At 50.0% G+C, this 15,010-nt stretch overlaps 1 protein-coding gene across 2 annotated transcripts in view; it reads right to left on the bottom strand.

The window, feature by feature from the left end:
- The window catches only part of LOC144762250 (exportin-5-like), a 1,106,737-nt gene that overhangs the window by 662,729 nt on the left and 428,998 nt on the right, over nt 1-15,010 (bottom strand). For both annotated transcript variants that reach the window (XM_078647393.1, XM_078647392.1), the window contains exon 12: nt 904-1,032. In XM_078647393.1, coding sequence (XP_078503519.1) covers nt 904-1,032 — 129 coding nt within the window. The remainder of the gene's footprint in view (nt 1-903; nt 1,033-15,010) is intronic.

A 15,010-nucleotide genomic window follows, 5' to 3' on the forward strand; every position in this document is an offset into this window, starting at 1 on the left:
AAAGTGTGGAAAAAGGAGGAACTGATGTGAACTCACAGGGGTGACAACTATATACTGCAATGTATCATTTCTAATCCAATGGCACCATCTACCAGTGCCTGTTGTAGAAAACTTCCAGTACCAGTCTGAATCATGTGGGATTCATAAAGTGAGGAATCTGCGGGTAGAAGTAGCCATCAACTAAACAAGATAGATCAATTCACATGGTACAAACAGCAGGGTTGGTGTCTTAGAAAATATATTTGTTCCGTGCAGCTGGACTCTCTGCGTTTTTGAATTTCTGGATGGCGAATGGACGACAACTAGTGTGGTTAAGTTCTATCACCTGGCTGTCTAGACTGGCCATCTGCAGCAGAGAGCTCCACATTTGGAAACTTTAGTACCCACTTAAGAGATATGAATAGGAAGTTACAGTTATTTTGGAACTGGCCAGAGAAGATCACTAAGCCACGGTAGCAATATCTAATCCACAGCAGAGAAGCTTCAGACTTGTGAACATTGGATTTAGTTAAAAGGATGTTCACTCCAAGGGGAGTAATATTTTGTATTTTTGGAGTGATGAAGTCTAACACCAAAGTGATTTCATCTCCACCTTTCCCATGACACCTTCTGCTATATGTAGGTCACTGCCTAGAAGACTATGAGCAAGTGACCAGTTTCATGAAACTAAGAGGAGTGAGCCAGCTGTTGATTTCCTGTCGGAGGGCCTTTTACTTCATTATATTTCCCTATCTTTGCAAAAATGATTGAGGCTAATTAAACAGTGTAAATCACAATTAGGTAAACAATTAACTCTTAAAAAAAGTTTTAATATGCGTAAAAGCAATGCCTGGCGAAGCTTTAAGTACAGTAAATCTACCACATAACCCCGTGGGTTCTACTGTGGACAAGGACATAACTTACGATTTTCAGCTCCAGTACTCGCAGGGGAGGCCATTAAACTTTTTAGCCACTCACTGGCCATTCGAAAACAGGTTCTTGGTGCAAGCTGGCATGCCACCTTTATCACCTCTCCTTGCTGTCCACAAAATGCTGCAAGAAAATGGTTATATGGATATCAAATTTCGCATCAAGGACATGTGATCTGCATATGTCTCAGGCTTTATTCAAGCACTGTAACTTTAATAATTTTTGTATAGATACAGAAATTGGGTTGCCAATTTTCAACGGTTAATAGCAGATATAGAAAATGGATAAGTTACTTACCTGTAATCCTAGTTCTCTTCCAGGGGTATCCTCATCAAAGTCATAAGCACTGAATATTCCCGCCCATGTGCAGGACCCCGGAAACAATATAAAAATATATATGTAAACAAGCATTGGAAATGCAATAGGTCTCGCATTAGAAAAGTTGTAGTTATTGGTCTTGTAAATGACATATTTTATTTATTTGTTGGTTTTTAAAATTGCTAAATTGATGGCTTTGTCATTTTCAATGCCAATAGTTATAACTTTCGCGAATGTGACACCTATAGCATTTGGAATGCAACATGTTTTGTATTTACGTCACTTAGATGGCAGCTCTGGTTGTTAGGCCACATCTCTAGAGAGCAGGAGAGTGCAGCAGGGGAGAGAAGCACAGCAATGCAATAGGTCTCGCATTAGGAAAGTTTGAGCTATTGGTATTGTAAAGGACACATTTTTTATTTATGTGCTTGTTTTGAAAATAGCGAAATTAATAGCTTTGTTATTTACAATGGCAATAGTTTTATCTTTCGCAAATGTGACACCTATTGTAACACAATATGTGTTGTGAGGGTGAGTGAGGGTGAGGGTGAGTGAGGGTGAGGGGTTGAGGGTGAGTGAGGGTGAGTGAGGGTGAGTGAGGGTGAGTGAGGGTGAGTGAGGGTGAGTGAGGGTGAGTGAGGGTGAGTGAGGGTGAGTGAGGGTGAGTGAGGGTGAGTGAGGGTGAGTGAGGGTGAGTGAGGGTGAGTGAGGGTGAGTGAGGGTGAGTGAGGGTGAGTGAGGGTGAGTGAGGGTGAGTGAGGGTGAGTGAGGGTGAGTGAGGGTGAGTGAGGGTGAGTGAGGGTGAGTGAGTGAGGGTGAGGGTGAGGGTGAGTGAGTGAGTGAGGGTGAGGGTGAGTGAGGGTGAGGGTGAGGGTGAGGGTGAGGGTGAGGGTGAGTGAGTGAGGGTGAGGGTGAGTGAGGGTGAGGGTGAGGGTGAGGGTGAGTGAGGGTGAGTGAGGGTGAGTGAGGGTGAGTGAGGGTGAGTGAGGGTGAGTGAGGGTGAGTGAGGGTGAGGGGTTGAGGGTGAGTGAGGGTGAGGGGTTGAGGGTGAGTGAGGGTGAGGGGTTGAGGGTGAGTGAGGGTGAGGGTGAGGGTGGGTGAGGGGTTGAGGGTGAGTGAGGGTGAGGGTGAGGGGTTGAGGGTGAGGGGTTGAGGGTGAGGGGTTGAGGGTGAGGGGTTGAGGGTGAGTGAGGGTGAGTGAGGGTGAGTGAGGGTGAGTGAGGGTGAGGGGTTGAGGGTGAGTGAGGGTGAGGGTGGGTGAGGGTGAGTGAGGGTGAGGGGTTGAGGGTGAGTGAGGGTGAGTGAGGGTGAGGGGTTGAGGGTGAGTGAGGGTGAGGGTGAGTGAGGGTGAGTGAGGGTGAGTGAGGGTGAGGGGTTGAGGGTGAGGGGTTGAGGGTGAGGGGTTGAGGGTGAGGGGTTGAGGGTGAGTGAGGGTGAGTGAGGGTGAGTGAGGGTGAGTGAGGGTGAGTGAGGGTGAGTGAGAGTGAGTGAGGGTGAGGGTGAGTGAGGGTGAGGGTGAGGGGTTGAGGGTGAGTGAGGGTGAGGGTGAGTGAGGGGTTGAGGGTGGGTGAGGGTGAGTGAGGGGTTGAGGGTGAGTGAGGGTGAGGGGTTGAGGGTGAGTGAGGGTGAGGGGTTGAGGGTGAGTGAGGGTGAGTGAGGGTGAGGGTGAGTGAGGGTGAGTGAGGGTGAGTGAGGGTGAGGGTGAGTGAGGGTGAGTGAGGGTGAGTGAGGGTGAGGGTGAATGAGGGTGAGTGAGGGTGAGGGTGGGTGAGGGTGAGGGTGGGTGAGGGGTTGAGGGTGAATGAGGATGAGGGTGGGTGAGGGGTTGAGGGTGAGTGAGGGTGAGGGTGAGTGAGGGTGAGGGGTTGAGGGTGAGTGAGGGTGAGTGAGGGTGAGTGAGGGTGAGGGTGAGTGAGGGTGAGTGAGGGTGAGAGTGAGGGTGAGTGAGGGTGAGTGAGGGTGAGTGAGGGTGAGTGAGGGTGAGTGAGGGTGAGTGAGGGTGAGTGAGGGTGAGTGAGGGTGAGTGAGGGTGAGGGTGAGTGAGGGTGAGGGTGAGTGAGGGTGAGTGAGGGTGAGTGAGGGTGAGTGAGGGTGAGTGAGGGTGAGTGAGGGTGAGTGAGGGTGAGTGAGGGTGAGTGAGGGTGAGGGGTTGAGGGTGAGTGAGGGTGAGGGGTTGAGGGTGAGTGAGGGTGAGGGTGAGGGTGGGTGAGGGGTTGAGGGTGAGGGGTTGAGGGTGAGTGAGGGTGAGGGTGAGTGAGGGTGAGTGAGGGTGAGGGGTTGAGGGTGAGGGGTTGAGGGTGAGTGAGGGTGAGTGAGGGTGAGTGAGGGTGAGGGGTTGAGGGTGAGTGAGGGTGAGGGTGGGTGAGGGTGGGTGAGGGTGAGTGAGGGTGAGGGGTTGAGGGTGAGTGAGGGTGAGTGAGGGTGAGGGGTTGAGGGTGAGGGTGAGTGAGGGTGAGTGAGGGTGAGTGAGGGTGAGTGAGGGGTTGAGGGTGAGTGAGGGTGAGGGGTTGAGGGTGAGGGGTTGAGGGTGAGTGAGGGTGAGTGAGGGTGAGTGAGGGTGAGTGAGGGTGAGTGAGGGTGAGTGAGGGTGAGGGGTTGAGGGTGAGTGAGAGTGAGTGAGGGAGGGTGAGGGTGAGTGAGGGTGAGGGGTTGAGGGTGAGTGAGGGTTAGGGTGAGGGTGAGGGGTTGAGGGTGAGTGAGGGTGAGGGTGAGGGGTTGAGGGTGGGTGAGGGTGAGGGGTTGAGGGTGAGGGGTTGAGGGTGAGTGAGGGTGAGTGAGAGTGAGGGTGAGTGAGGGGTTGAGGGTTAGTGAGGGTGAGGGGTTGAGGGTGAGTGAGGGTGAGGGGTTGAGGGTGAGTGAGGGTGAGTGAGGGTGAGGGTGAGTGAGGGTGAGTGAGGGTGAGGGTGAATGAGGGTGAGTGAGGGTGAGGGTGGGTGAGGGTGAGTGAGGGTGAGGGTGAATGAGGGTGAGTGAGCGTGAGGGGTTGAGAGTGAGTGAGGATGAGGGTGAATGAGGGTGAGTGAGGGTGAGGGGTTGAGAGTGAGTGAGGATGAGGGTGAGTGAGGGTGAGTGAGGGTGAGTGAGGGTGAGGGGTTGAGGGTGGGTGAGGGTGAGTGAGGGTGAGGGTGAGTGAGGGTGAGGGTGAGCGAGGGTGAGGGTGAGGGTGAGCGAGGGTGAGGGTGAGTGAGGGTGAGGGTGAGTGAGGGTGAGGGTGAGTGAGGGTGAGTGTGATGGGAGATGTATATGGGCATATAACGAGAAAGTGAAAGAACAGGTGATGTGGAGGACTCAGAGGTAATCAGAACGGGGCCGAACGCAGAGGAGATGGCTTCGAGCTCCAGTACACCACCCTGGCAGCAGGTGTAAGGTGGCTGAAGCAGACAATGCGCATCTTGACGACGGAGAAATCCCATTTCAAAAAGCATCCAGGGCCCTGCATTATAGCTTTGGGCATTGCTGACAATCACTGATCAGGAAGTCCTTTGCTAACTGGTAACGACCTCTGCGACTGGACGCAGCCTGTGGTGGGCATTGTGTAGATTTTTTTTTTTTTATTGCTGAAGAGCACAAAAATAAAGAGTTTATTCCAAAAACACTAATATGTTTTTTTTTTAACGTGGCATGGAATTAATATACCTTATACAATAGTTGTTAACCTTGCTGCATAATAATAATATATTCTGGTGTGTGTGTCACGAGCGAGTATCACACAGAGTGCTTGCCCGTGTGAGTGTCACTTTACAAAATTAAGGGAAAAAAATGCAGGAAATGGTGTGTGTGTCACCGATAAGTAAAGACACAAAGCACTGTAAGCCTGCAGCAATGAAGGTTTTTGTAGTTAATACTGCCGTATGGAAAAATTAAAACAGACGTGTGCGTGTCACCGATCCATAACATGCTGAGAATAATGATAGGTAGGAGCGTATAGCTCTGGAAAAGGAAGACAGAGTGTGTCACCGATCCGCAAAACACAGAGGACAGTGATAGTAGGAGAGCAAAGCTCTGTAAACAAGAGACGCAGTGGCACTCAGCAATAAGGAACTTTCTGTCACCAGGGCAGGCAAGAGATCGGGACCAACCAGACACAGGGCAGTCCAACCAATTATCCAGCAAACTCAATCAGGATCCCAGATTCAGCAATGAAGCACAGCCAAGGGACGGCGACTGCAGGTCAGGCAAGAGACCGGGACCAACTAGACTGGAAATGAAAGGAAACAAGACGGAGGGCATTGCTGTGGGGAGGGGGTGGAGGAGAAATGCACATGGCGGGCAGGGGAGGGGGCGGAGCGGAGCGGGGAGAGCGGCATGTGGGTGTGAAGAAGCCGGGGCCTTTGAAGTGAAGCTAAGCTTCACTTCAAAAGGTGTCGGAGGAATGCGGCTGAGGGAACAGACGGCGATTTGGTGATGTGCACGCGCATTTTAGGTCAATGCGCAAGCGCATTGACCTAAAAGCCACGGGCACAGCACCAAATCGCCGCAGTTAGGTAAACTTTGTTTAAAGCCCTATAGTCTCGCTCTGCTCAATGCGCATGCGCATTGACAGGCGAGACCTAAAAACACATATATCTCGCTCCACAAATATGTATGTACATATATTATTTTTCTCACACCAATGCAGCTCCATAACTGAGGCTAAAACAATGTAAACACATATACATGCACTGCAATTAGTAAGGAAGCAAAAGAAAAACACATTAGGTCAAATAACCTTTGAACTTTGTGTTTTAATGAGTAGACCACTCATAAATCCTGAAAATTGCTTGTAAATAGACATTGCTAGCCCTCAGGCTGCATTGCAAAACAATAGCATAGAAAATGAAACCATTTTCAACAAAAAACTGGCACCGTGCCTTTAAGGCAGCCATGACCCCAGGCTTCCCATCATGCCTCAGGGGTGACAGTTAGGTCAGTTGTTCTTTGCATAACCCTGAAGACAGGGATCAACCACAAGATTGAAATAGTACCAAATCTCATTTACCTGGGGAGGCGGGTGGGTTGCTTATGACTTTGATGAGGATACCCCTGGAAGAGAACTAGGATTACAGGTAAGTAACTTATCCTTCTCTTCCAGGGGATCCTCATCAATAGTCATAAGCACTGAATAGAATAGCAAGCCCATCAACCACCTGCAGGTAAATGAGAAGTACATGACCCAACCAAGCCATAACAGCCAAATAACTCAGCTGTTAAACAGATTCCTCAGGGAGGCCTGGCCCACCTGGGTATCTGCTCTCGTGTCAGAATCTAGACAGTAATGTCAGGTAAATGTATGGACAGACCTCCAGGTCGCCGCTTTACAAATCTCAGACATGGGCACATCATGTAGGTAAGCCGCCGTGGCCGCTCTACCTCTAGTGGAATGCGCTTTAGGAGTAAAACCCAGAGGTTTCTGCGCCAATTGGTAAGCAAGTTTGATACACGAAATGATCCACTTGGAAATGGAACGTTTCGATGCTGCATGGCCAGGTCTGATCGATCCGTAGTTAATAAACAATTGATCAGAATGTCGAATAGACTTGGACCTGTCCAGATAGAACTTTAAAACCCTTTTCAGGTCCAAAGAGTGTAACGCCCTCTCAGCTGGAGTAGAGGGATTAGGAAAGAAAGTGGGTAAAGAGATAGACTGATTGACATGAAAATCTGACACCACTTTCGGCAGGAAAGAAGGGTGCGTTCTGAGCACCACTCTGTTCAAATGAAAAACTGTATACGGTTCTTTAGTACATAGGGCCTGAATTTCGCTCACCCTACGGGCTGACGTAATCGCTACCACAAAAGCCAAGGGGGGAGGGAGCACCGCGAACATATCCCAGCTGAATTACCTCTGTTGCATCTTGGTAAATGAAGTTCATTGTAGTTGCTCGTTCAGTTCAAAAATCATAAAGTTCAAGGCCAGTGCCATTATTCTTCTCTCGCGTATCCCTAGACACGTGTTTCAGGCTTCTGCCATCATCAGTAGGGAAAAAATATCGTTAGGTCGCCGGATATGCTGCCACAATCATCTCAGGACCATCACCACTCCAAGGCATGCAGGCACTCCCTGAGCTCGTCAGCTCGTGGCTCACGGGAGCCATTTTAAAGTCAAGGGGGGAGGGAGCACCGCGAACATATCCCAGCTGAATTACCTCTGTTGCATCTTGGTAAATGAAGTTCATTGTAGTTGCTCGTTCAGTTCAAAAATCATAAAGTTCAAGGCCAGTGCCATTATTCTTCTCTCGCGTATCCCTAGACACGTGTTTCAGGCTTCTGCCATCATCAGTAGGGAAAAAATATCGTTAGGTCGCCGGATATGCTGCCACAATCTTCTCAGGACCATCACCACTCCAAGGCATGCAGGCACTCCCTGAGCTCGTCAGCTCGTGGCTCACGGGAGCCATTTTAAAGTCAAGGGGGGAGGGAGCACCGCGAACATATCCCAGCTGAATTACCTCTGTTGCATCTTGGTAAATGAAGTTCATTGTAGTTGCTCGTTCAGTTAAAAAATCATAAAGTTCAAGGCCAGTGCCATTATTCTTCTCTCGCGTATCCCTAGACACGTGTTTCAGGCTTCTGCCATCATCAGTAGGGAAAAAATATCGTTAGGTCGCCGGATATGCTGCCACAATCTTCTCAGGACCATCACCACTCCAAGGCATGCAGGCACTCCCTGAGCTCGTCAGCTCGTGGCTCACGGGAGCCATTTTAAAGTCAAGGGGGGAGGGAGCACTGCGAACATATCCCAGCTGAATTACCTCTGTTGCATCTTGGTAAATGAAGTTCATTGTAGTTGCTCGTTCAGTTCAAAAATCATAAAGTTCAAGGCCAGTGCCATTATTCTTCTCTCGCGTATCCCTAGACACGTGTTTCAGGCTTCTGCCATCATCAGTAGGGAAAAAATATCGTTAGGTCGCCGGATATGCTGCCACAATCTTCTCAGGACCATCACCACTCCAAGGCATGCAGGCACTTCCTGAGCTCGTCAGCTCGTGGCTCACGGGAGCCATTTTAAAGTCAAGGGGGGAGGGAGCACCGCGAACATATCCCAGCTGAATTACCTCTGTTGCATATTGGTAAATGAAGTTCATTGTAGTTGCTCGTTCAGTTCAAAAATCATAAAGTTCAAGGCCAGTGCCATTATTCTTCTCTCGCGTATCCCTAGACACGTGTTTCAGGCTTCTGCCATCATCAGTAGGGAAAAAATATCGTTAGGTCGCCGGATATGCTGCCACAATCTTCTCAGGACCATCACCACTCCAAGGCATGCAGGCACTCCCTGAGCTCGTCAGCTCGTGGCTCACGGGAGCCATTTTAAAGTCAAGGGGGGAGGGAGCACCGCGAACATATCCCAGCTGAATTACCTCTGTTGCATCTTGGTAAATGAAGTTCATTGTAGTTGCTCGTTCAGTTCAAAAATCATAAAGTTCAAGGCCAGTGCCATTATTCTTCTCTCGCGTATCCCTAGACACATGTTTCAGGCTTCTGCAATCATCAGTAGGGAAAAAATATCGTTAGGTCGCCGGATATGCTGCCACAATCTTCTCAGGACCATCACCACTCCAAGGCATGCAGGCACTCCCTGAGCTCGTCAGCTCGTGGCTCACGGGAGCCATTTTAAAGTCAAGGGGGGAGGGAGCACCGCGAACATATCCCAGCTGAATTACCTCTGTTGCATCTTGGTAAATGAAGTTCATTGTAGTTGCTCGTTCAGTTCAAAAATCATAAAGTTCAAGGCCAGTGCCATTATTCTTCTCTCGCGTATCCCTAGACACGTGTTTCAGGCTTCTGCCATCATCAGTAGGGAAAAAATATCGTTAGGTCGCCGGATATGCTGCCACAATCTTCTCAGGACCATCACCACTCCAAGGCATGCAGGCACTCCCTGAGCTCGTCAGCTCGTGGCTCACGGGAGCCATTTTAAAGTCAAGGGGGGAGGGAGCACCGCGAACATATCCCAGCTGAATTACCTCTGTTGCATCTTGGTAAATGAAGTTCATTGTAGTTGCTCGTTCAGTTCAAAAATCATAAAGTTCAAGGCCAGTGCCATTATTCTTCTCTCGCGTATCCCTAGACACGTGTTTCAGGCTTCTGCCATCATCAGTAGGGAAAAAATATCGTTAGGTCGCCGGATATGCTGCCACAATCTTCTCAGGACCATCACCACTCCAAGGCATGCAGGCACTCCCTGAGCTCTTCAGCTCGTGGCTCACGGGAGCCATTTTAAAGTCAAGGGGGGAGGGAGCACCGCGAACATATCCCAGCTGAATTACCTCTGTTGCATCTTGGTAAATGAAGTTCATTGTAGTTGCTCGTTCAGTTCAAAAATCATAAAGTTCAAGGCCAGTGCCATTATTCTTCTCTTGCGTATCCCTAGACACGTGTTTCAGGCTTCTGCCATCATCAGTAGGGAAAAAATATCGTTAGGTCGCCGGATATGCTGCCACAATCTTCTCAGGACCATCACCACTCCAAGCCAAATGGCTCCCGTGAGCCACGAGCTGACGAGCCAGGGAGTGCCTGCATGCCTTGGAGTGGTGATGGTCCTGAGAAGATTGTGGCAGCATATCCGGCGACCTAACGATGTTTTTTCCCTACTGATGATGGCAGAAGCCTGAAACACGTGTCTAGGGATACGCGAGAGAAGAATAATGGCACTGGCCTTGAACTTTATGATTTTTGAACTGAACGAGCAACTACAATGAACTTCATTTACCAAGATGCAACAGAGGTAATTCAGCTGGGATATGTTCGCGGTGCTCCCTCCCCCCATGACTTTAAAATGGCTCCCGTGAGCCACGAGCTGACGAGCTCAGGGAGTGCCTGCATGCCTTGGAGTGGTGATGGTCCTGAGAAGATTGTGGCAGCATATCCGGCGACCTAACTATGTTTTTTCCCTACTGATGATGGCAGAAGCCTGAAACACGTGTCTAGGGATACGCGAGAGAAGAATAATGGCACTGGCCTTGAACTTTATGATTTTTGAACTGAACGAGCAACTACAATGAACTTCATTTACCAAGATGCAACAGAGGTAATTCAGCTGGGATATGTTCGCGGTGCTCCCTCCCCCCTTGACTTTAAAATGGCTCCTGTGAGCCACGAGCTGACGAGCTCAGGGAGTGCCTGCATGCCTTGGAGTGGTGATGGTCCTGAGAAGATTGTGGCAGCATATCCGGCGACCCAACGATGTTTTTTCCCTACTGATGATGGCAGAAGCCTGAAAACGTGTCTAGGGATACGCGAGAGAAGAATAATGGCACTGGCCTTGAACTTTATGATTTTTGAACTGAACGAGCAACTACAATGAACTTCATTTACCAAGATGCAACAGAGGTAATTCAGCTGGGATATGTTCGCGGTGCTCCCTCCCCCCTTGACTTTAAAATGGCTCCCGTGAGCCACGAGCTGACGAGCTCAGGGAGTGCCTGCATGCCTTGGAGTGGTGATGGTCCTGAGAAGATTGTGGCAGCATATCCGGCGACCTAACGATGTTTTTTCCCTACTGATGATGGCAGAAGCCTGAAACACGTGTCTAGGGATACGCGAGAGAAGAATAATGGCACTGGCCTTGAACTTTATGATTTTTGAACTGAACGAGCAACTACAATGAACTTCATTTACCAAGATGCAACAGAGGTAATTCAGCTGGGATATGTTCGCGGTGCTCCCTCCCCCCATGACTTTAAAATGGCTCCCGTGAGCCACGAGCTGACGAGCTCAGGGAGTGCCTGCATGCCTTGGAGTGGTGATGGTCCTGAGAAGATTGTGGCAGCATATCCGGCGACCTAACGATGTTTTTTCCCTACTGATGATGGCAGAAGCCTGAAACACGTGTCTAGGGATACGCGAGAGAAGAATAATGGCACTGGCCTTGAACTTTATGATTTTTGAACTGAACGAGCAACTACAATGAACTTCATTTACCAAGATGCAACAGAGGTAATTCAGCTGGGATATGTTCGCGGTGCTCCCTCCCCCCCTTGGCTACCACAAAAGCCGCTTTCCAGGAAATATGCTGTAAAGTAGCTTTATGAATGGGCTCAAAAGGTGGGCCCATCAACTGTGATAGTACTAGGTTCAGCTCCCATGGAGGAGAAGGAGGCCGTACAGGAGGGTAAACCTTTTTCAGACCTTGCAGGAAATCTTTTACTGCTGGCAACTGAAAAAAAGAGGTTTGTGAAGGTGATCGCCTATAAGCAGTTATAGCGGCTAAATGCACCTTAATGGAGTTAAACTTCCAACCTGCTTTAGCAAGGTATAACAAGTATGGAAGAACTGCTTCTTCCTGACTCTTCACCGGATTGTGACCATTCTGCACGCACCATATATAGAACCTCTTCCACTTGCATGCGTAAGAATGTTTTGTGGAAGGACGTCGTGCTTCTCTCAGAATGGACATGCAGTCTTGTGGCAGTCCTAGATGGCCGTACTGAATGACCTCAGGAGCCATGCTGCCAAGTTCAGTGACGGAAGGTTGGGATGGTGAATCCTCCCGTTCATCTTCGATAACAGGTCCGGCCTGCATGGAAGCCTCTTGTGAGGAGACACTGACAGGTGAAGAAGGTCCGTGTACCACCATTGCCTCGGCCAGTCGGGGGCAATTAGGATCATTGTTGTGCACGAGTGGCTCAGCTTGCTCACCACCTTCGAGATCAGAGGAAGGGGTGGAAAGGCGTACACAAATTCCCCTGACCAATCGATCAAAAGAGCATTCCCCCTCGTTCCTGGTCGATAGAACCTTGAGGCGAAGCTTGGGCATTTGCTGTTTACGTCGTCCGCGAAGAGATCTATGGAAGGACGACCACAAGACTGGAACACGTCGTCTAGCACTTCGTCGCTGAGAACCCAGTCTTCTCTGTCTTCGAAGTGCCGACTTAGTGCGTCCGCCCTCACGTTCTGCTCTCCTGGGAGGTGGACTGCTTGAACAGACAACTTGCGAGCCAGAAGCCAATGCCAGATGCCCTGAGCTTCTAGTGACAGAGTCCTTGAGCGGGTTCCTCCCTGCTTGTTTAAATAGTACATAGTGGTGGTGTTGTCTGTTTGTACTAGAACCACCTCTTTCTGAAGCGAGGGAAGGAACGCTTTGAGAGCCAGGTGGACTGCTCTCAACTCCAGCAAGTTGATGTGGTAGGTGCTTTCTTTGGACGACCACAGACCCTGCACCTGAAGAGGACCCATGTGCGCCCCCCAGCCTTGCAATGACGCGTCTGTGATGATCGTTTGTGTAGGAGGAGATTGATGGAAGAGAACTCCCACTTGCATGTTCTGCTTCTTCGTCCACCACGGGATGGAAGATCGTGCTACCTCCGACAAAGTGATCTGATCGTCCCAGCGATCTGATTGCTGGTCCCATTTGTCCTCCAGATCCTGCTGAAGAGGACGCATCCGAAGTCTGGCGTTCGGTACCAAGAATATGCAGGAAGCCATCGATCCTAAGAGGGAGGCTATCTTTCGCACTTTCTGAGTCCTGTTGCGAAGAACTTGCTGGCACTTGAGTGCTATTGAAAACTGTCTCTCCTCCGAAGGAAACACTTTTCCTACCTCGGAGTCTAGCAGAGCTCCTAGGAAGTGAATCTTCTGAGTGGGATGGGAGACTGACTTCTTGTAGTTGACATGCAGGCCTAGACGTTGACAAAGTTCTATGCATGTCTGGAATTGATTCCTTACATTGTCTGGAGTTGGACCTTTCAACAGCCAATCGTCTAAGTATGGGTATACGAAGACTCCCCTGCGGCGTAGAGCTGCCGCCACCACCACTGCGACACACTTTGTGAACACTCTGGGGGCCGACTTCAACCCAAACAGAAGGACTTTGAACTGGTAGTGAGAGGTCCCCACCCAGAACCGAAGGAATCTTCTGTGATCTGGTCGTATCGGGACATGAAAATATGCATCTTGAAGGTCCACCGAACACATCCAATCCCCCTTCCTGAGATGTGGATATATTTGGTGAAGCGCCAACATGCAAAATTTTTCTTTTCGTACATGTAGATTGAGTGTTCTCAAGTCCAGAATAGGCCTGTATTCTGCCTTCTGGCCCTTTTTTCTGACCAGAAAATACCTCGAGTATACTCCTTTCCCCCTTTGAGCCACCGGTACCCTCTCGATGGCTGATTTCTCGAGGAGTGTCGCTACTTCTTTCTTTAACATTTGTAGCTGGTGGCTTGACGTTGACATCGGAGGAACGGGTGGAGGTAGACGATAGAAACGAAGACAGTACCCATTCTGCAGCGTAGACAACACCCATTGATCTTTTGTAATGGCCTGCCACTCTGTCCTGTGATGCGCAATGCTTCCCCCCACTGGAGTGGACAACGGCGCTGGGGGAAATGAAGACTCATTGCTTCTGCTGAGACTTATTGAAGTTGTTGCCTTGTCGCTGATTTCCATTTCCTTTGGAATTGCGCTTGCCTTTGTATAGCGACTTTTGTTGGCCTTGCTGGTTCTGGCCCTTCTGCCAGTGAGGGGTTTGAACCCTCTGCTTCGAAGAGCCCTTGTTGTCCGAACGGAACTTCTTCCGGAATTCCTTTTTCTTTTCAAGCCCCACGGCTTTGAGGGTGTCTAACTCAGTCTTCATCCGCTGCATCTCCTCATCAGCACTCGCACCAAAGAGAGACGTGCCCGAAAAAGGAAGATTTAAAATTCTGGCTTGAGCCTCGGGTTTCAATGCCGTAAGGCGCAACCATGAGGATCTCCTCGCTGTGATTCCATGCGCATAACCATGCGCAGCCAGCGTTGCCCCATCTGCCGCCGCTCCTATAATCTGATTGGAGACTTGACTGCCCTCCATCAGAACCTCCTCAAAGTCCTTTCTATCTTCCTGAGGAAGTTTTTCAGAAAACCTCTGAAGTGAGTCCCACAGAGATCTATCATATCTGCCGAGCAGCGCTTCCGCATTGGAGACCTTGAGGAAAGAAGCTGAGGTGTTACAAACTCTTCTCCCCCATGAGTCTTGCACCTTGCTGTCCTTATCCGGCGGTACCGTGGATGAGGAAGCTACCGCATTGGATTTTCTAGCCGCCGCAATGATTACTGAATCAGGCGGGGGGTCAGACTTGAGGAACAGAGGAGCCTCATCAGGAGGACGATACTTCTTGAGAATCCTCGCTGGGACGGACTTCACCGTTGCCGGAGTCAGGAAGACTTCATTCACTGGGTCCATTATACCCGGGACCAACGGCAAGAAAGGTTTGGGTGTCGTTCTGTGCTGTAGGGTTTCAAATATGACCGTCGTCTTGATCTGCGGAGCAGTCATAGGCACTCCTAGCTTCAGGGCTCCCCTGCCCAAGATGTCTTGGAACGAGAAAATATCCTCAGTTGGAGATATCCTCGAGCGTGGACTGTTTGTCAGGGTCGGAGAGTAATCCCTGTGAGATTGGGTCCTCGAAGAACTTGAAGAGCTACGGGTCCTCCTGGACCTAGATCTTCTACTTGAGCGCGTTCTAGAATGAGATCGGTCTCTGTGACGAGATCTTCTCTTACTTGAGTGCCTAGAACGAGACCGTTCCTTGCGGCTGGGAGCCTGGTCTCGATACGCCTTCAGTCGATCTGCCGTCTCCTTGTCCTTGGCCCAGTGGTGAAGAGGTCTATACCACCTTGGGGAAAGACGAACAGGAGGAGATTTGTGGGTGGGATCCTTCACTGGTGAACGTGACCGTGGAGGCTGATCCTCTTGATCCTGTTGCGATCTTGCAGGGGACTTGGGACTTGGACCTCTCCCTATCCGAATCGCTGTTTTGTCCATCCGAGGATCTGCCACTGCGAGATGCTCAGGAGGATGAGGATAGGCTCACTAGAGATCTAGAGG

Source organism: Lissotriton helveticus, chromosome 6 (genome assembly GCF_964261635.1).
Source record: "Lissotriton helveticus chromosome 6, aLisHel1.1, whole genome shotgun sequence".
NCBI classification, from domain to species: domain Eukaryota; kingdom Metazoa; phylum Chordata; class Amphibia; order Caudata; family Salamandridae; genus Lissotriton; species Lissotriton helveticus.